The following is a 20786-nucleotide window of genomic DNA, read 5'->3' on the forward strand; positions in this document are numbered from 1 at the left end:
ACTTTCAAATAGTGTATGTAAACTTCTGGTTTCAACTGTATGTGCATTTATATGTCAGTAATCAATTATTTTAGTGGTTTATTGCATGTTTTTCGGTGCATGTAATTATACCCTATAGCAGTGATGTATGTATATTACTATCTCTACAGCAATATTTTGCCATTTTTTTTTCTGTCACTACCACACACAGTTACAGTACAAGTGTGCTTTGGCCCTTGCTCATCCTGTTGCTGAGCTGTCACACACTTTTATAAAACCCTTTAAATGTATTTAATGTTTGTCTTCCATAGACTTTGTGGATCTTTTTTCAAAGTTTCCTTGTGATTATGCCGATTAGTCATTTGTTATTTATGTCCTAGGTATATGGTACTTTATTCCACATATGATTATCATTTATATCACATACTTGTTACAGTCATTGTCCTCCGTTATCTCTCTTAACCAGTTTGCTGTCCTCTCATTTATAGGGTCTATAGGTATGTCACTTTTTAAAGCCCGCGATTGGTGGTCCGCCACACTGGGAGAGGTTGAAGAATTTGACCAAGGTTGTCTGTCCATAGCCGATGTTGACAACAGTGGTTCAGGACAAGGTAATAGTGTTACTAGAATATTCTGTTGCATCGCAAAGAATTATGCTTCATTTATATTTAAACGGTATTACCATCTAGCACATTTGTGTCATATTCATTGGATACAACATAAATGTTTAGTACATCTAGTTCCCACCTGTGGGATCAACATTTTTAGAGAACGAGTCCCGATAAGACTTTGTTTTTGATGACGATGTGGTTGGAAATCCCATAAAAATAACTTTAAACTCTCACCACCTATCCAATGACTATGGTGCACGTCATAGCCCTGTTCTTAAGAAAAATACACGTTCCATTTTTGGGATCAGCAACTATTATACGTTTGTGTTATATCCTAATAATATGGAATATCCTAATAATATGCATATGAACCAGATTGGAATATCCTAATAATATGACACATACAGTTTTAACCAGATTGGAATATCCTAATAATATGGCACATATGAACCAGATTGGAATATCCTAATAATATGACACAAATGAGCCAGATTGGAATATCCTAATATGTCACAAATGAGCCAGATTTGAATATCCTAATAATATGACACGTGTGAACCAGATTGGAAAATCCTAATAATATGACACATGTGAACCAGATTGGAATAGCCTCATAATTTGGCACATATGAACCGGATTGGAATATCCTAATAATATGTCACAAATGAGCCAGATTTGAATATCCTAATAATATGACACGTGTGAACCAGATTGGAAAATCCTAATAATATGGCACATATAAATCAGGTTGGAATATCCTAATAATATGGCACATATAAATCAGGTTGGAATATCCTAATAATATGGCACATATAAATCAGGTTGGAATATCCTAATAATATGGCACATATGAATCAGGTTGGAATATCCTAATAATATGGCACATATGAACCAGATTGGAATATAATTTTAAATCACAAAATGAGGAATTCATTCATCTTTATTGTGCCATACATGATTTATTAAAAATACCAAGGATCACCACTCCAATATATGGGGGCTCTTTGTTTATTACAGCCTTTCTTCTGTTAATAGACTGCAGATATAATGTTAACACCAGCCAGTGTCTGAGAGATGTTCACAGAATGTAGTATTTATCCACGTATGTTAGATATATAGTATATAGTCCCAGGATTGTGGATGAGATGTTAAGAACTTTTCGCCACATTCTGTGGTAAATATATGACATGTAAATTAATCTTCGCTGCTGATTTGAATGTACCGCACATCAATTTATGCTGCAGATTATCACAGCGGAGTAAACGCTGTGTATATTCTTCAGCATTTCATCAATAAAATCCAAAATACAGACTCGGAGGTACAGAGGTTGGACTGCAGAGGACTGGGGTAAAGTTATTTTCTCAGTTGACACTTCCTTCATGGGAATTCTAGAAGAATATTTGTTCAAAGAAGGGTAGGTGAGCACTACCATGAGTCCTGTGTCCTTCCAATAGTAAGGTATCCCGAGAACAGTCATGGATAGTGTTGCTTTTTACCCAAGGACTGGGTTCATTCACAATTTTGGCTAAGAACCCTCCCATGTATAAGGAATATCTAAACAACCTACAAAAGGGACTTCTCCCAATAGTCCAATAGCAATTTGATGATGAGTAATAACAAAGTTTCTTAGTAGAAAATCAACTTGAATCCATGACCAGGAAACTTCCCAGATCTCAATCCTATTGTCAGTCGTCAAAAGTGGCCAGACAAACAAAAACACAGTAATAGTGGTAAAGTCTAAGCACAGATTAGTCAAAGATTGAGTGCCATCAGTTAGAATTTGGCCCAGAACCTGATATTCAGCATGTTAGAGCAAATTACAGAAGTCTTGAAAGATCAGGGTCAACACTGGAATTATTGAGTCTTTGCATACATTTGATGTAGAGTATTTGAAGAAGCATCATGATTTTTTTGCATTTTGGATGCTGGCCTCATCTCTCTTCCTTTTTACTGTCAGAATGTTATCGATATTTCTCGGATGAAAAAAAAAAACCTGATAGAGGTTTTTCAAACTTCTATCAAGCAGTCTGTGAAAAAATGACTTTGCATGGATGGCATCTGAGGGATATCTGTTTTTTTAAGCAAATCCATAGACTTATATTGACAACTTTGATTTAAGACTCAGATCAATATCAAACAAGTCTCTCTTTTCTTTTGAGTGGACCACTTGGTTTGAGGAAAAAAATCATACATATAAACCACCCAATAGATGTCTGAATGAGCCGTAAAAGATTGCTACTGAAGCAGCAAACTTTGTAAAAACTAAAATATGTGTCAGTCTCAAAACCTTTGGCCATGACTGTACCCAGAATTTACTAAAGCATTTTCAATAATAGCATTATTTTTAAGATTTCATTTGTAAGCAGCTGTATTATTTCATTTTTAAAGTGATCCCTAAAGAAGAAGGATTTGGTGGAAATTACATCCTTTAGAGATTATTATGTTTGAGTTGCTAAAATGTCCAGCTCTGACTTATATTGTTTGATTGACCTATTGGTCTTTATAACATTATCACTTTAAAATTAATGTCATACATTTCCCACAACAAAGTCACAATCATTGAGTTGTAGAAAATAGATTTTTGGGTTTTCTCGACAAGTATCGCTTAATAGGCCCAGGAACATGAAAAAACAAACAAACAAACCTATCCTCTCTTTCTGGCGCTACCCTCTGCTCTTCTGTATCGTACTTACCGCTGCATCCACCACCAACCTTTTGGCATAAATATCCAGCAGGGATGTCTTACCCCTACAGCCAATTGGTGGCCACTGATCGTCTGCAGAGTTCACACTTTTTCTAACTGGAAGAAACCATATTTAAATAAAGAACTAATATTAATATTTTGAATTATGAAAGGAACAGAAATCTGGACCTATCTTTCCTACCTTGAATCTTTTACTAGTGTATGGTGCTGGTGTCATCTTATTATTCATTTGCTCACAGGGCTACATTACTTTTGTGTCAACTTTTTTGTTTCTCCAGACAAAATCATTGTTGGTAGCTACAGCGGATTCCTTCGCATTTTTTCTCCTCATCCTGCGAAAGCCGGGGATGGTGTCCAGGCTGAAGATTTGCTACTTGAGGTTCAGCTACGCGATCCAGTTCTTCAAGTAGAAGTGGGAAAGTTTGTTTCGTAAGTATGATGTTTAAGCCTGATCCTCTTATCGGTCATTCTGCTAGAGTTGAGATGTTTCTTTATTACTGAACCCTCCTTGTGATGCTTACATATGTATTCTTTTCGTGGTGATGTCGGCTGACTAGTTTACAATTGCACAGCAGTATGTTTTTTGTCCGTTGGTTTTTCCTAGCACTACAAGTGCATTGGGGAGTTTTTTGAAAAACAATCACCACTCTGGTATAAATGTAGTCTCCATTAAGTGCCATGGAAGGTATATATCTGTAAGTGATGGATTATTGGATATTCATAAATTTTGTTTTATGATGAGTAGAGAGCCTTCAGAAGGAAAGACCCAAATAGTACAATACAGAAGCTTCTACTACAACCTCTCTGTGGTACCAGTGAGACCCAGCATTTAATTCGGTTTAGTCACAAGCCTCTGATAGTTTGTTGTCACGGCAGAGAATAGAAGCTAAACCGGCCGTATAGTACAATATAAAGGGAAGGGGAAAGGAATGCCCTTTTGGAAGGGAAAAGGGGAAGTGGTAACCCTTGCCAACATCCTGCAGCTCACCTTCACTGCCCTCACCGACCCTCTACAGGTTCTGCACCTGTCGCCGAGCAGGAATACCTCACCCTAGGCAAACCCTGATCTGGGCCCTAAATAAGGATGGATGGTATGAGCTCTTTGTCAACACTACTAATGGTAAAAGAGACAAAAGGAAACAATACAGGGGAAACACAAGTGCTACTATGTGAGCCTAGGTAGACAGCAAAAATCAAACACGTATCTTAGGAGCAGTTACCACAGACATTTGTGGAACAACAAGAGGAGATCACTGCTGCAGATCACATCTAGGAACAACTGCAAACTGCCTCCAACCTCTCCAGGGTGAGGTTTATAAAGGAAGTCAGAGGCTGTCCACTGAGAGGAAAAACTGACTGTTTCCCAGGGTCATAGAGTCCGCAGCTACAGAAACCGGGAACTGTCAGATAACAATGCATGCTTCCAGTCTCTGAGATTTTCTAACACTCGCTGCCACTGGATTGTCAGCCGGCCATAACAGGCCGTAACACATCCGTGACATTTGAGTCCATATGCTGTTGCCTTGTAAGGTGAAGGCCTTTTTTTATGATAGTTTCCAGCCCAGGTCAGAGGCCTTTGTTAGCTTTTTATTACTCATATATGCTTTTGAACAGCTTAAATGTAAGGTTTGGACTTTTGTTTAACCCTGGCTGAACTGTATATTAAAGCCAAAATAGCAAAACATATCGCAAAGAGAAGGGAAATAAAATATATAGACAAGCAGATTCCTATAGGGGCATATACCATGACTAGTACCTCACTTTTTTTTATAACAAAACCATCGTGGATTGGCTGGCTACCTGCTATTTTACCTTTATGTAATTTAGACCTCACTTAGGTGGCTTTAATGCATGGTCGTTTTAGCCGATATATTGTGGTGGCAATGATAGTATCTTGTTGGATCTGTGATGTTGTTAGTTTTGGTTGGTAGACATGGATTTCCAGCAATAAAGAGATCATACAATTTGCTGGCAGTAGGGCTATCTGAATGGGGCTTCAGTGATATATTCATATGGAGGTAACTAGCAATGTGCTTAGCATTTCTGATCATAAACTTGAGGTTTTGGACTTAAGCTATGTGCGCACGTTGCATATTTGCATGCAGTTACGCTGCGATCTGCACCACAGCGTAACTGCATGCGTCCTGCCTACCCAGCATAATCTATGAAGATTATGCAGTAGACGTGCGCACGTGGCGTCTTAGAGCGCAGCGCCTCGGCTGCTGCCCGAAGCGTGCCTTCTAAGAAGTGACATGTCACTTCTTTCCTGCGCTTTGCCTGCAGCCCCCGCTCTGTCTATGGGAGGGGCTGCACTCAGAGCACATGGACTCGGATTTTTTTTTTTTCCAATACGGACTCTTTCTGCAGCGATTTGAAGAGCACGTGTGCTGTTCAAATCGCTGCAGAAATTTCTGCAGGGACAGAACGCTACGTGCGCACATAACCTTAGGAGCACTTTGCACACTACGACATCGCAAGCCGATGCTGCGATGCCGTGCGCGATAGTCCCCGTCCCCGTCGCAGCTGCGATATCATGGTGATAGCTGCCGTAGCGAACATTATCGCTACGGCAGCTTCACATGCACTCGCCTGCCCTGCGACGTCGCTCAGGCCGGCGAACCACCTCCTTATTAAGGGGGCGGGTCGTGCGGTGTCATAGCAACATCACACGGCAGGTGGCCAATAGAGGCGGAGGGGCGGAGATGAGCGGGACGTAAACATCCCGCCCACCTCCTTCCTTCCGCATAGCTGGCGTGAGCCGCAGGACGCAGGTAGGAGATGTTCCTCGCTCCTGCGGCTTCATACACAGCGATGTGTGCTGCCGCAGGAACGAGGAACAACATCGTAACATCGGTATTTCCCAATTCATGGAAATGACCGAGGCTACACCAATGATACGATTACGACGCTTTTGCACTCGTTAATCGTATCATAAAGGATTTACACGCTACGATATCGCCTGCGACGCCAGATGTGCGTCACTTTCAATTTGACCCCACTGACATCGCAGCTGCGATGTCGTAGTGTGCAAAGTGCCCCTTAGTCTATATATAAATGTACATAGACCTTCAGAAACTATAATAAAGCATTCAAATGCTCTTCTATCTCCCTCTCTCTTACCCTCTGGCAAGTTTTGCCACTTGCATGGCATCATCAGGATTTTGAAACGAGAATGAGTAATAGTTGATATTGGTTAATAATATGTTTTGGGGCTGACATTCTTCTTTTTTCTTCTTCTATACCTTTACTATATTGCCTTTGATACAGTCATACATTTGAGTGAGCAAAGACTGAATACACAGTGGTCTCCATTTGCCGTATTTGTAAATGACATTAAGAAGATTCAGTCCTAAGCTTCTTATGTCACAGTCAGATCATGTAAAGGGCTCTGTCACTTCAGACGTGACAGGATTAACTGCAGGTAAAACTGAAAATTAATTTCCAATTTTGCTGTAACATCTGGCCATTTGACAAGTTATTTACTATCCTATTGGATGCAATTTATGGATAATAAAATTATGTTTTTCAAATACAATTTAAACCTATTTGGTATGTCTTTATTTTTGTTCAAGACATTTATTTAGGAGATGAACGCTCATCTGAATCTTAGACCTTTTTCCACACATTGGTGTATCACAGACTGAAACAAACCCCTATGTACACACTGACTGTCGGTCTCCTGACCCGAACTCAACAACTTCTATATACTTTTGAGGTTGTTAGTATCGGGTCAGGAGATTCATGGCAAGATAGTACATGATGGTCCACACTCGGACAATGATACATGTAAGTGTAAAACCAGCCTTATGTTTTATGGGTTGTCCACTCCTCGGACATCCAATTCTTCTTATACAGAGTGTTTGCCCCATTTTAAAATAAAAACAGTTATACTCCTCTCCAGTGCCAGCGCCGTTCCAGCGGTGCCAGCACTCACTCTCCTGGGGCTAAACATCAAGTTGTGACATCACAGAAGCCCTGCACCAAATAATTTCTGGCTTCACTGTCCCTGCATTCAGATGCATCGAATAACAAGAGGAAGTTAGAGCGACGGCTAGTCTTTCATAGTTTATGTTTCTGATGTTTGGCATTTCTGAAGCCGGGGATAGTGATACCAGTGTATTAGTGCGCATGTACATTAATTTAAAGTACCACGCCAGTGTTTTTTTTTTTTATTTTTTATTTTACCTCTTGAGTGGTGTCTTTAAATGTACAATGGGGACGGAAAGTATTCACACCCCTTTAAATTTTTCAGTCTTTATTTCATTGCAGCCGTTTGGTAGATTCAAAAAAGTTCATTTTTTTTCCTCATTAATATACACTCTGCACCCCATCTTGTCAGAAAAATTACAGAAATGTAGACATTTTTGCACATTTTTTAAACAAGAAAAACTGAAATATCACATGGTCATATGTATTCAGACCCTTTGCTCAGACACTCATATTTAACCCCTTCACCCCCGGCCACTAAAGCACCCTAATGACCGGGCCATTTTTTGCAATTCTGACCAGTGTCACTTTGACAAGTTATAACTCTGGAACGCTTCAACGGATCCTGGCGATTCTGAGATTGTTTTTTCGTGACATATTGTACTTCATGTCAGTGGTAAATTTAAACCAAATTTAAATTTAAAATTTAAAAATTTAAAATAATTTTTGCGTTTATTTGTGAAAATTTAGGAAATTTTGCGAAAATTTTGAAAATTTCGCAATTTTTAAACTTTGAAAATTTATGCCCATAAATCTGAGAGATATATCACACATAATAGTTACTAAATAAACTTTCCCACTTGTCTACTTTACATCAGCGCAATTTTCAAAACAAAATGTTTTTTCGTTAGGAAGTTAGAAGGGGTCAAAGGTCATCAGCAATTTCTCATTTTTCCAACAAAATTTAGAAAATCATTTTTTTTAGGGACCACATCACATTTGAAGTGACTTTGAGAGACCTAGGTGACAGAAAATATCCAAAAGTGACCCCATTCTAAAAACTGCACCCCTCACTCTGCTCAAAACCACATCCAAGAAGTTTATTAACCCTTTAGGCGCTTCACAGGAACCAAAGCAATGTGGAAGGAAAAAATGAAAATTTAACTTTTTAACACAAAAATGTTACTTTAGCCATAAACTTTTCATTTTCACAAGGGAGAAAAGAGAGAGTGCACCCTACAATTTATTGTGCATTTTCTCCTGAGTACGCTGATACCTCATATGTGGTAAAAATCAATTGTATGGGCGCACAGCGGAGCTCGGAAGGGAAGGCGCTCTATTTTTGAACTCAAAATTAGCTGCACTCATTAGCGGACGCCATTTTGGGTTTGAAGACCCCCTGAGGTGCCTAAACAATGGAGCTCCCCCACAAGTGACCCCATTTTGGAAACTAGAGCCCTCAAATAATTTTTCTAGATGTTTGGTGAGCACTTTGAACACCTGGGGGCTTCACAGAAGTTTATAACGTTGAGCTGTGAAAAGAAAATGTTTTTTTTTTTTACCACAAAACGGTTGCTTCAACTAGGTAGCTTTTTTTTTCCACAAGGGTATCAGGAAAAAATGCACCATAAAATGTATTGTGCATTTTCTCCTGAGTACGCATATATCTCATATGTGGTTGAAATCAAATGTTTGGACACACGGCAGTGCTCGGAAGGCAAGGAGCGCCATTTGAATTTTTGAGTGCAAAATTAGCTGCACTCATTAGCGGACGCCATGTCGGGTTTGAAGACCCCCTGAGGTGCCTAAACAATGGAGCTCCCCCACAAGTGACCCCATTTTGGAAACTAGAGCCCTCAAATAATTTTTCTAGATATTTGGTGAGCACTTTGAACACCTGGGGGCTTCACAGAAGTTTCTAACGTTGAGCTGTGAAAAGAATTTTTTTTTTTTACCACAAAACTGTTGCTTCAACTAGGTAGCTTTTTTTCACAAGGGTATCGGCAAAAAATTCACCATAAAATTTATAGTGCATTTTTTCCTGAGTACGACGATACCTCATATGTGGTGGAAAGTAATTGTTTGGGCGCATGGCGGGGCTCAGAAGAGAAGGAGCGCCATTTGACAGCAAAATTGGTTGGAATCATTAGCGGACGCCATGTCACGTTTGGAGACCCCCTATGGTGCCTAAACAGTGGAGCTCCCTCACAAGTGACCCCATTTTGGAAACTAGACCCCTCAAGGAGTTTATCTAGATGTTTAGCGAGCCCCAAGGGGCTCCACAGAAGTTGATAATGTTGAGCCATGAATACAATTGTTTTTTTCACCACAAAACTGTCACTTCTTCCAGGTAGCTTTTTTTTCCACAAGGGTATCAGGAAAAAATGTACCATAAAACGTATTGTGCAATTTCTCCTGAGTACACAGATACCTCATATGTGGTGGAAAGTAATTGTTTGGGCGCATGGCGGGGCTCAGAAGAGAAGGAACGCCATTTGACAGCAAAATTGGTTGGAATCATTAGCGGACGCCATGTCATGTTTGGAGACCCCCTATGGTGCTTAAACAGTGGAGCTCCCCCACAAATTACCCCATTTTGGAACTAGACCCCTCAAGGAATTTATCTAGATATTTGGTGAGCCCCTTGTAATTTTTGTATCAACCAGGTAGCTTTTTTCTTTTTACAACGGTATCAGGAAAAAATGCACCATAAAACATATTGTGCAATTTTTACTGAGTACGTAGATACCTCATATGTGGTGCAAAGTAATTGTTTGGGCACATGGTGGGGCTCATAATAGAAGGAACGCCATTTAACTTTTCAAACGCACAGACGCGGTGCACTGATCGGCCGCTGCAGGACGCACGGACGGATGAGATACAAAAAGCGCCGCGAATACAGAAAAAAGTCACGCCAAAAATTGACCACGGATGCAGATCCGTTATTTGCATCCCTGATCAGCGCTCGGCGGGACGCACGGACGGATGCGATACAAAAAGCATCGCGAATACGGAAAAAAGTCACGCCAAAAATTGAGCAGGGATGCCGATCCGTTATGTGCATCCCTGATCAGCGATCGGCGGGACGCACAGACGGCTGCGATACAAAAAGCGCCGCGAATACAGAAAAAAGTCACGCCAAAAATTGACCACGGATGCAGATACGTTATGTGCATCCCTGATCAGCGCTCGGCGGGGTGCATGGACAGATGAGATACAAGAAGCGTTGGGGATATGGGAAAAAAAAGTCCCGCTGAAAACTGACCACGGATGTAGATCCGTTATCTGCATCCCTGATCAGCGCTCGGCGGGACGCACGGACGGATGAGGTGTAAAAATGGACAGGATACAAGAAAAAAAAAAAAAATTATACTCCCATTACCAAGAGAATCACTGACCAGAGGAACTGCAGAGGAACAAGAAGGCAGTGAGATGGACAGCTTTACACGAGCAGCAGGCAGGACGTTGGACAGATCAGCAGAAGGATCCAGCGATGGAGGCAGATGTGATCGGGCCAGTGAAGACCTCGGACGACCCGTGAAGGCAGGTAAGAGGACGTCGGGGGGGGGGGGGTTGCAGAGGGGGATGGGGAGAGTGGGGGGTGGGTTGCAGAAGGGGATGGGGAGAGGGGGGGGCAGAGAGGGAGAGCAGAGGTGGCGGAGAAGCAAAGGCTGAAGGAAGGAACTTTGGAAGCAGAATAGAGATGACAGAGGAGGCAGGCAGATTGCGTGGGGAGCATCGAAGGGGGTGGTGTACAAGGTAAGCTGTGGGTGTGGAAAGCTGTATGTCGGCAAGACCATCAGGGAGTTGAGGCGCAGAGTGGGGGAACACAAAAATGACATCATAAATAAAAATGACACACCAGTAGCAAGACATTTCAACACTTCCCACAATGGTGACCTGGGAAGCTTTAAGGTAATGGGCATCGATTTGATCCATCCTCCCTTACGCGGTGGGAATTGGGATAAGACCATCCTCCAGAAGGAATGCTTCTGGATTTACACTCTGGATACTATGGCACCGATGGGATTAAATGAATCCCTTTCTTTCTCTCCTTTCCTAGGAGCACCTTAGAACTAGGGCCCTGCTAGGAGGGAAAGCCGACGCCCGAGTGGGGGCACCATTGGCGTGGGGTATGATAGGGTGCCGACCCCCACATGTTAGGTAGTGTGCAATAACATCTAGGGTCAGTGAATAGTATGCACTTTAGCTCTTGGCACTTTGCCACCTTTTGGTAACCATGTTTTGATGATCTTGTTCATCCCCCTTAAAATAAGAATTACTGCTCCTTTAGCCCCCCTTTGGCTCTATCTAGCTCCACTTGGCTGCCCAGGGGTAGCTGTTACCCTCTCTCTGGGAGCCCCATTGGGAAACTGAATTCCTACTGACTGATGTTTCAAATGACCTGTGTTTTGATAAGGGTTGTGGAATGGGCCGGTGCCTATTCTACAATAAATCTTATCCTCCTACTGTATTTTCTGTCTTTCTGTTTTTTCTGTTTTTTCTGTATACATCAATTTGGCTGCACCAGCCTAATGTGGCTTTATCAATCTTTTCATATAACTAACCTGGCCTGTGACAGTGTATATATACCGGCATTTGTATATGGACTTGGGCCTAATGCCGTATATTTGTAAATGCAGCCGTGATAGTAAAACACTGAGGTTGCTAGGCAGCATAAACATAATTATTCATGGTGGAGCTGTTTGCGTTCCACTCACCCGGATGTGATGACATCGGTTGAGGACGGTGACGTCTCCTCAGCGACGCTGCCTGAGGTGACGCGTAACTTCCGGTCCGGAGGTATTCTGGGAGTGCGCGTCACCATTCCAACTAATCCGCGCATGCGCCGTGCTATATCTGGAGCGTCACTCCAGACGTTAAGCGCGGCAAGCTTGAATCAGGTTTTACACGCGCCTGGATGCGGTGAGTTAATGTAACCATGGGGCATGACGAATGCGGCCTGATAGGCAGTTCCCTGGGCGTTTTTTCTGACATGTGCTTACTGATATTATAGTGAATCGGGCATCTGTGGAGGGTCATGAAAAAAGCGATACTTAGTGACGTCCACTGCTGATATCCCACCTGGACTCCCCTGATGATCCATATTGAAACGTTGGGAGTGGGAACCGTTGAAATTGCCTGACTGTGGTCATCCGACTATATGGGATCTGATGTGCTGAGAAACAGCTCCCCGTATTTGAGTTGGTAACCGACAATTAATGCCTGCCATAAAATCTGGAACTTGGTAAGACCATTCCCTATTAGAGAGGAATATATATATTTATTTTTAAATTCCTCTATAAAAATCTGCCGATCAATACACACAGTGTGAGTTTCCCCTGATTGGGGTTTCTAATATGATAACTAATTTGTGTATACACCTCAGTTGGTTATAGTACGTATGCTAGCACAACTATATATATCTGTGTGTTAACTGGCTGTGCTGGTAGATCTGTACACTGATGTGCAAAACCAGCTGAGGTTTTTTGTGCTGCTTAGGATCTCAGTATCTCTTTACTTTGGTCCGGTTGATCGTCCAATTTTTGAGACGATTGTGAACCGTGGTTTTAACTCTTTTATGAACTATTGTTCTTTTTATTTATGGATTAGTAAAAGTTACGTTTTAGGTCTGATTTTCCTTTTGGCTCAGTGATTGGTCCAGCTACTTTAACTATCGTATATTTGGATCTCTGTTGTATATTGCTATTTTCCCAGAATAGAGATGACAGAGGAGGCAGGCAGATTGCGTGGGGAGCAGATCGGGATGCCGGGGGGCAGATCGGGGCGTAGGGGGGCAGATCGGGGGGGGCACGGGCAGGGGCCTTCACGGGAGCGCGCAGGGTCCATTGCGGGAGCGCAATACTTACCACTGGAGCAGGCGCGGTGACATCAGAGGTGGCGTCTGCGACGGCAGCAGCGGTGGCGTGGTACCAAAAGTACCAGCCAGTGCACGCTGCAGATATGTTGGGGGAGGGTCCCCAGACCAGCACAGGCCTGGGGAGGGCGGCCACCTGCAGATCACACCGCCCCACTGCACACTGATTGGAGCGATTGCGCGTCATAGCACGATCGCTCCAATCAGTGCTGCAGGGGCTGGGGGCGACATGTTTGAGATCCATCTATGATCTGCTGTAGCTGCTACAATAGATCATAGCAGGATCTCACAGTATCGCACTAATTCGGGCATTATTTTTGCCGAAATTAGTGCGAACGATGTGGTTGGCGGTTCAGATTTGAACAGCCAATCACAACGATCGCCTATGGGGGGTGGCGATGCCACCCCCCCTGGGGTCAAGCAAAGGTCCCCTGCTGTAAGAAACAGCAGGGGATATCATTTGAAAGCCGTTGCTATGGCCACGGCAATCAAATGAAGTTTAGGCAGTAAAATTACGTCCCTGGTCGTTAAGTCACGTTAAAATAGGACGTAATTTTACTGCCCGCGGTCGTGAAGGGGTTAAGTTACATGCTGTCCATTTCCTTGTGATCCTTGAGATGGTTCTACTCCTTCATTGGAGTCCAGCTATGAATTAACACATGTGGAATGAAATACTTAACAAAAAAGTGTGAAACATCTGAAAATATGTTTTATATTCTAGGTTCTTCAAAGTAGCCACCTTTTTGTTTTGATTACTGCTTTGCATACTCTTGGCATTCTCTTGATGAGCTTCAAGAGGTAGTCTCTGGAAATGGTCTTCCAACAGTCTTGAAGGAGTTCCCAGAGATGCTTAGCACTTGTTGGCCCTTATGCCTTCACTCTGCGGTCCAGCTCACCCCAAACCATCTCGATTGGGTTCTGGTCTGGTGACTGTGGAGGCCAGGTCATCTGGCATAGCACCCCATTACTCTCCTTAGTCAAATAGCCCTTACACAGCCTGGAGGTGTGTTTGGGGTCATTGTCCTGTTGAAAAATAAATGATGGTCCAACTAAACGCAAAACAGATGGAATAGCATGCCGCTGCAAGATGTTGCGTCAGCCATGCTGGTTCAGCATGCCTTCAATTTTGAATAAATCCCCAACAGTGTCACTAGCAAAGCACCCCCACACCATCACACCTCCTCCTCCATGCTTCACGGTGGGAACCAGGCATGTAGAGTCCATCCGTTCACCTTTTCTGCTTCGCACAAAAACATGGTGGTTGGATCCAAAGATCTCAAATTTGGACTCATCAGATCAAAGCACAGATTTCCACTGGTCTAATGTCCATTCCTTGTGTTCTTTAGCCTAAACAAGTCTCTTCTGCTTGTTGCCTGTCCTTAGCAGTGGATTCCTAGCAGCTATTTTACCATGAAGGCCTGCTGCACAAAGTCTCCTCTTAACAGTTGTTCTAGAGATGTGTCTGCTGCTAGAACTCTTATGTGGCATTGACCTGGTCTCTAATCTGAGCTGCTGTTAACTTGTAATTTCTGAGGCTGGTGACTCGGATAAACTTATCCTCCGCAGCAGAGGTGACTCTTGGTCTTCCTTTCCTGGAGCGGTCCTCATGTGAGCTAGTTTCTTTGTAGCGTTTGATGGTTTTTGCCCCTGCACTTGGGGACACTTTCAAAGTTTTCCCAATTTTTTGAACTGACTGACCTTCATTTCTTAAAGTAATGATGGCCACTCGTTTTTCTTTACGTCGCTGCTTTTTTCTTGCCATAATACAAATTCTAACCGTCTATTCAGTAGGACTATCAGCTGTGTATCAACCAGACTTCTGCACAACACAACTGATGGTCCCAACCCCATTTATAAGGCAAGAAATCCCAATTATTGAACCTGACAGGACACATCTGTGAAGTGAAAACCATTTCCGGTGACTACCTCTTGAAGCTCATCAAGAGAATGCCAAGAGTGTGCAAAGCAGTAATCAAAGCAAAAGGTGGCTACTTTGAAGAACCTAGAATATAAGACATATTTTCAGTTGTTTCCCACTTTTTTGTTAAGTATTTCATTCCACATGTGTTAATTCATAGTTTTGATGCCTTCAGTGTGAATCTACAATTTTCAGAGTCATGAAAATAAAGAAAACTCTTTGAATGAGAAACTTTTGGTCTGTACTTTACATCTATAGACTATAATGGGCCCAGTCTATACTATAAGAATATCTTTTTGGTTTATATCCAGATGGTAAGGTTGGTGAGCTTCTGCTTTTCTTTACGCAAATGTGGCGCCCCTGAGGCTTCAGTCGCCACAGAGTATTGCACTCAACATTGGGTGTAATGCTAAACCCGGTTCCTGAGGAGGTCAGATCCGTTTCAACACATTACACACTCAAATACACACCAGGTTGCCCTGTTCCCACTGGGGATTGCGCTAGGGTAGGTTAATAAGGGGGTCGCTGACAGAGAGGCATTTACAGGATGCCCTCAACAGGGGCCCCAGTCCCACTAGCTTAGGACCTGGGAGGGGGATGGTGCATCCAGCAGGGGAAGTAAGGAGCCAACTTGTGTAAAGAGAGTCAACAGTTAAGAGAGTTCTCCCATCAGGGTGAACGGGATGGTTGCTATACTGCAGTTGGAGGGTATTCTAAGTGTGTACTAAATGGGATGTAGTATCGGGGAGGAGTGTTTCTGCCGGGGAAGGGCACGGGAGGGGGAGTTAAAGGGGTAATAGATATGATAAACTTAATTTGGATGCCGATTTGTTATTCTGTTGTATGTATTCTGTTTTAATAAAAAAGTATCTGATTTACAAAAAAGAGAGTTCTCCAGCAGGAGAGCAGCGGAGCAGTCGCATCTACAGGTGCTCCAGTGGGAAGGAGGAGAAGTTCACAACAGTTGCCGCGGGTAGAGGGACCTCTGCTCCCCACGGAACCGATGCCACACAGGGCGGCAGGGCCCTAGGGAAGATCATACTTCACATTGGTTTTCCAGAATTTGCCTGAACGGGGAAAGTTTCAAGCTTCCCTGACCACACAGCGCCCGACAGCACAGCGCCATATAGGATCTGGGGTCTCGCTTCAAGTCGTGCCCCACATCGGAACCGCAGCACCTGAATATAGGGACAAAAGTACATCTCGTGAAACCCAGGGTCCCCTCTTAGCTTCAAGCCAGGGGATCCACAGACAGGCGTTACAAGGAGAAACCCACCAAACACCAAACCGGGCTGATCTCTAAAGGGATTCCGGTTTGACGAAGCCCATCATAGCAAGTGACCAGTATTACTTGGGCGAGTGACATTGTACAAAAATTGAGTAAACAACCTGGAACCGGAACTATAGATTCTGACGCTTTATTACCTGCACTGCCACTCCCCACCGCCATTACTGCTCCCCTCATCATCCTCCCCGGGGCCCACTCTACCTGTGGAGAGCGATACCATCCCTGGCTGTTACTACCATCTGCCTCGGAGGACAGTGACAGCAGCGGTGGCCCATTCTCTGGCCGAATACCACAGGTGGCATCACGATAAACACCTCACCACTACCCCCAACATCTCTCCCCTGCCATCTTCTGTATGCCGCGGGGCAACGGAGCCAGGCTAAGGCCGACCGTGACAATGACAATCGACGGTACGGCGACGAGTAGGTTAAACGCACCTGCCCCGTGGGGCGCTACACAAACCCATAGTGAACTACGACCTGCAAAAAATACACGTCATATAAATAAATATAATAAATAAATATCAATGGGCAACATATGTAATGCATAAGGTTTTGTACATCTGGCTATATGCTCAAAGATTGTCCCAAAGTATATGGTGCCAACAGCACCATCCATAGTCACAGTAGATATCGATGTACCATCATGAGGTTATTTTCTTCTAAAGTTGCTGCCTAAATATCACTACATATCATTAATCTACTTTCCTTTTTGTTTCATTCTTCCTAGGGGAACAGAACTTCTTCATCTTGCTGTGTTACATCCTAAAAAGCTCAGCGTTTATTCAGTCTCAGGTAAAGTTTATAATAGAAAAGTGTTTAGCCAAGACGCCTCCTGTTCAGCACTTCCATACTTCTGCATTTCATTATATGGATACTAATATAAACTTGACAATATCTGATTAACCCATTAACGTCTCAGCCTGAAAATCTCTTAAATGGAATTTGTCACCAGGTTTTTGCCACCTAATCTGATAGCAGGATAATGTAGGAAAAGACACTCTGATTCCAGCGATATGTCACTTACTGAGCTGCTTAGTGTGATTTTGATAAAATCACTGTTTAATCAGCAGTAGATTATCATTAGAGGACTACTTGGCCTGGTGCCAGATAGTCCAGCATATTCATGAGCTCTGTATAACTGCTAGATCTGCAGCAGAGAAAACAGTGATTTTATCGAAATAACAGCAACAGTCCAGTAAGTGACACATCGCTGGAATCAGGCTATGGTTCCGTTTCCCTGAAAAATAAGACTTAAGGCCGCTTTACACGCTGCGACATCGCTCAAGCGATCTCGTTGGGGTCACGGAATTTGTGACGCATATCCGGTCGCTTTAGCGATACCGTTGCGTGTGACACCTATGAGCGATTTTGCATCGTCGCAAAAACGTGCAAAATCGCTCATCGGTGACATGGGGGTCCATTCTCGAATATCGTTGCTGCTGCAGTAACTATGTAGTTCGTCGTTCCTGCGGCAGCACACATCACTCCGTGTGACACCGCAGGAACGAGGAACCTCTCCTTACCTGCCGCCCGCCCGCAATGCGGAAGGAAGGAGGTGGGCGGGATGTTTGTCTCGCTCATCTCCGCCCCTCCGCTTCTATTGGGCGGCGGTTCAGTGACGCTGCTGTGACGTCTCTGTGACGCTGAACGAACCGCCCCCTTAGAAAGGAGGCGGTTCGCCGGTCACAGTGACGTCGCAGGGCAGGTAAGTAGTGTGACGGGTCCGCGCAATGTTTTGTGCCACAGGCAGCGATTTGCCCGTGTCGCACAACTGATGGGGACGGGTACCCACGCTAGCGATATCGGTCACGATATCGCAGCGTGTAAAGTGGCCTTTACCCTAAAAATAAGCCGTAGCAGGATTTTTCATGATTTTTAAGGTTGCTCAAAATAGAAACTCTACACCAAAAATAAGCCCTTGTTATAGTTCAGTAAAAAAAAAGTCAATTTTAATAGTGTCCAGGCATCTGTAAATCTAAAAAAGTCAAATCGATTGACAATAGAATGCAGCAGGACAGATAGACCTGTAACCAAGGAAAGTAGACACCCCAAAAAGAATCAGACTAAAAGACCCCATGAGACTCAAAAAGTTGGAAAGTGCCAGAGTCTCATACATGGAATGGGTAGTCCTGCTAGTCACCCCATCGAACTAGATTGTTGCTCTTAGGAAAATAAGACATCCCCTAATAAACCCTAACATCTTTTGGAGCAATAAGTAACATGAGACCGTGTCTTATTTTTGGAGAAACACAGTATTAACAGGAGGCTGACTAACAGTATGGAGCAGGTAATGTCCTTGAGGGTAGGGGGATCCGGGAAGAGCATCTTCAGCATCACACTGATTTACAGGTATGGGAGGATATAGACCTGCACTGTGCAGCCCATGGTTAGTTTTGGGGCAGGACCAGAAGAAGAATTTAATATCTCCCCTCCCCAGAGTACCCCTTTAAACTATGTAGGTTTGGCAGAAGAACCCGCAGTCTATAAGAATTAACTAAACTTTTAGGTATCCTCTTGGAATAGTCTGAAGCGTGAAGAACAATGCTTTTCCTGACCATTATATGACACCTTTAGCAGGTTTTCTCCTTGCAGATCTAATCATTTCTAATTTAAGTTATTTGCTAATATTATTATTTCACCTACTACATATTAGGATTGGAGATGGGAACACCCCTCTAATTCCTCACTTTATTCCGATTGAGCAGTTATTAAGTGACTGATTAAGTGAGATATTTATGTAAGGAAACAAAACCTATCTTATTGGTGTATTCTCTCCTTATGAATGCAGATGATGATCTGACATGTCGAGTTCTGTACAGCGTGTGCACAATATGGATTTCTGAACGCAGTGCATTAATGGTGGGGCCTCGTCCTTTTTGCTGTAGTCAATAAGGATTTTTTCCCATTTTCATATCTGCTGCAGTGAAATTTGCAGTGGTTGTGTTCTGTGGGTACTCCGCATAGTTTACTGTTTACAGTGCAGAGGTTGACGTCTGCAGTATAAATGAAATGCTTTGGATCTAAAGTCCGCAGCACTGGTGTCTTTAGGCTGCAGATTCTTTATATCAGTATATACAGACTTGTATTTGGATATTGTTTACAGTGTACATTGGATTATAACCTTAGAGCCACATTGCAGTCTCAGTATGTCCGTTCACCTCCTTTCTCCTGCAGGTACCTTAGGAAACGTGCAGCATGGAAACCAACACCAGATTAAATTGATGTATGAACATAATCTTCAGCGAACAGCTTGCAACATGACTCATGGCCCATTTGGAGGTGTTAAAGGTATGATGTGAACTGACCATAAAGCTTGTATGAATGTTCTTCCATGATAGTGCAGCTTCATAAATATCCTAGAATATTCACTGACATATATTGAGTCTAGTTTAAGCACATAAATTGTTTTTAGGGGATTAGTTTTACTACCTTGTCTACAAGAAGTAAAATAAAATGTTTATATGCTCACTAAATGATGTATTTCCTGAAATTGTATACTTGGCAGATAGCTCTACACGAATTGCATACCTCCCAACCGTCCCGTCCTAGATTCAGCAGGACTGTTCTGATTAGAGGGCTCTCTCTCTCTGCTGTCCCTGTCCCGCATAACACAACTGTTGTCTGGCTCCTCCCCTCAGTGCACTGAATAAATTAACTCAGTGCAGTGCATAAATTAAATTCTCATTTGCTTTTGTTTTTACCAAGCTTGCCTGGACTCATGAACTTATTGTCCATAGGCCGCAGCACTACCATTGAGCTACTGCCTGTATTGAAAGACAAGGGAAGATTTGGTAATCTTGACCTGTATTGCAGGCAGAAAAACTAGAAACAGATTATTCAGCTACAGATAGATAGATAGATAGATAGATAGATGAATGGATAGATAATAGATAGGTACATGATAGATGGATGGATGGATAGATGATAGATACATGATAGATCAATAGATAGATACATGATAGATACAGTCTCCACCCTGGATGTGTCCCCATCCATGATTCCTACGGTCCCCACCCTAGATGTGACCCCATCCAACCTTCCTACAGTCTCCACCCTGGTTGTGCCCCCATCCATCCTTCCTACAGACCCTACCCTGGATGTGCCCCCATCCATCCTTTCTACAGTCACTACCCATCATCCCCACAGTCCCTGTCCCTATTGTTCACTTGCTTTGTCAAAACTAATGTGTATTTGGTCCTGCCAATAAAGCTTATTTGATTTGATAGATAATAGATAGATTGATAGATTGATAATAAAGACTGATAGAGAAATAATAGATAGCTAGATAGATAGTAGATACTAGGGCTGGGCGACCCTATACTGTAAAAGTCCGGATCCGCGCGGTTTCAAATTTGCACGGGATTCCCGGTGTTTCATCCGGATCTAGCACTCGAAAAAATTAAAAAATGAAGGAAAAATACTGTACGCTGCTTCTCCGGGCTCCCTGTGCTGCTCATTTCATATGCACGGCTTTTGCTG

General features: G+C 43.0%; 1 protein-coding gene across 4 annotated transcripts in view; it reads left to right on the forward strand.

Annotated features, from left to right (window-relative positions):
• The window catches only part of BBS9 (Bardet-Biedl syndrome 9), a 704556-nt gene that overhangs the window by 57250 nt on the left and 626520 nt on the right, over positions 1-20786 (forward strand). For all 4 annotated transcript variants that reach the window (XM_075315101.1, XM_075315104.1, XM_075315105.1 and 1 more), the window contains 4 exons: positions 468-590; positions 3573-3723; positions 17035-17099; positions 19482-19595. In XM_075315101.1, coding sequence (XP_075171216.1) covers positions 479-590; positions 3573-3723; positions 17035-17099; positions 19482-19595 — 442 coding nt within the window. In that variant the 5' untranslated portion in view covers positions 468-478. The remainder of the gene's footprint in view (positions 1-467; positions 591-3572; positions 3724-17034; positions 17100-19481; positions 19596-20786) is intronic.

This window comes from Anomaloglossus baeobatrachus, chromosome 6 (assembly GCF_048569485.1).
Source record: "Anomaloglossus baeobatrachus isolate aAnoBae1 chromosome 6, aAnoBae1.hap1, whole genome shotgun sequence".
Lineage (NCBI taxonomy): Eukaryota > Metazoa > Chordata > Amphibia > Anura > Aromobatidae > Anomaloglossus > Anomaloglossus baeobatrachus.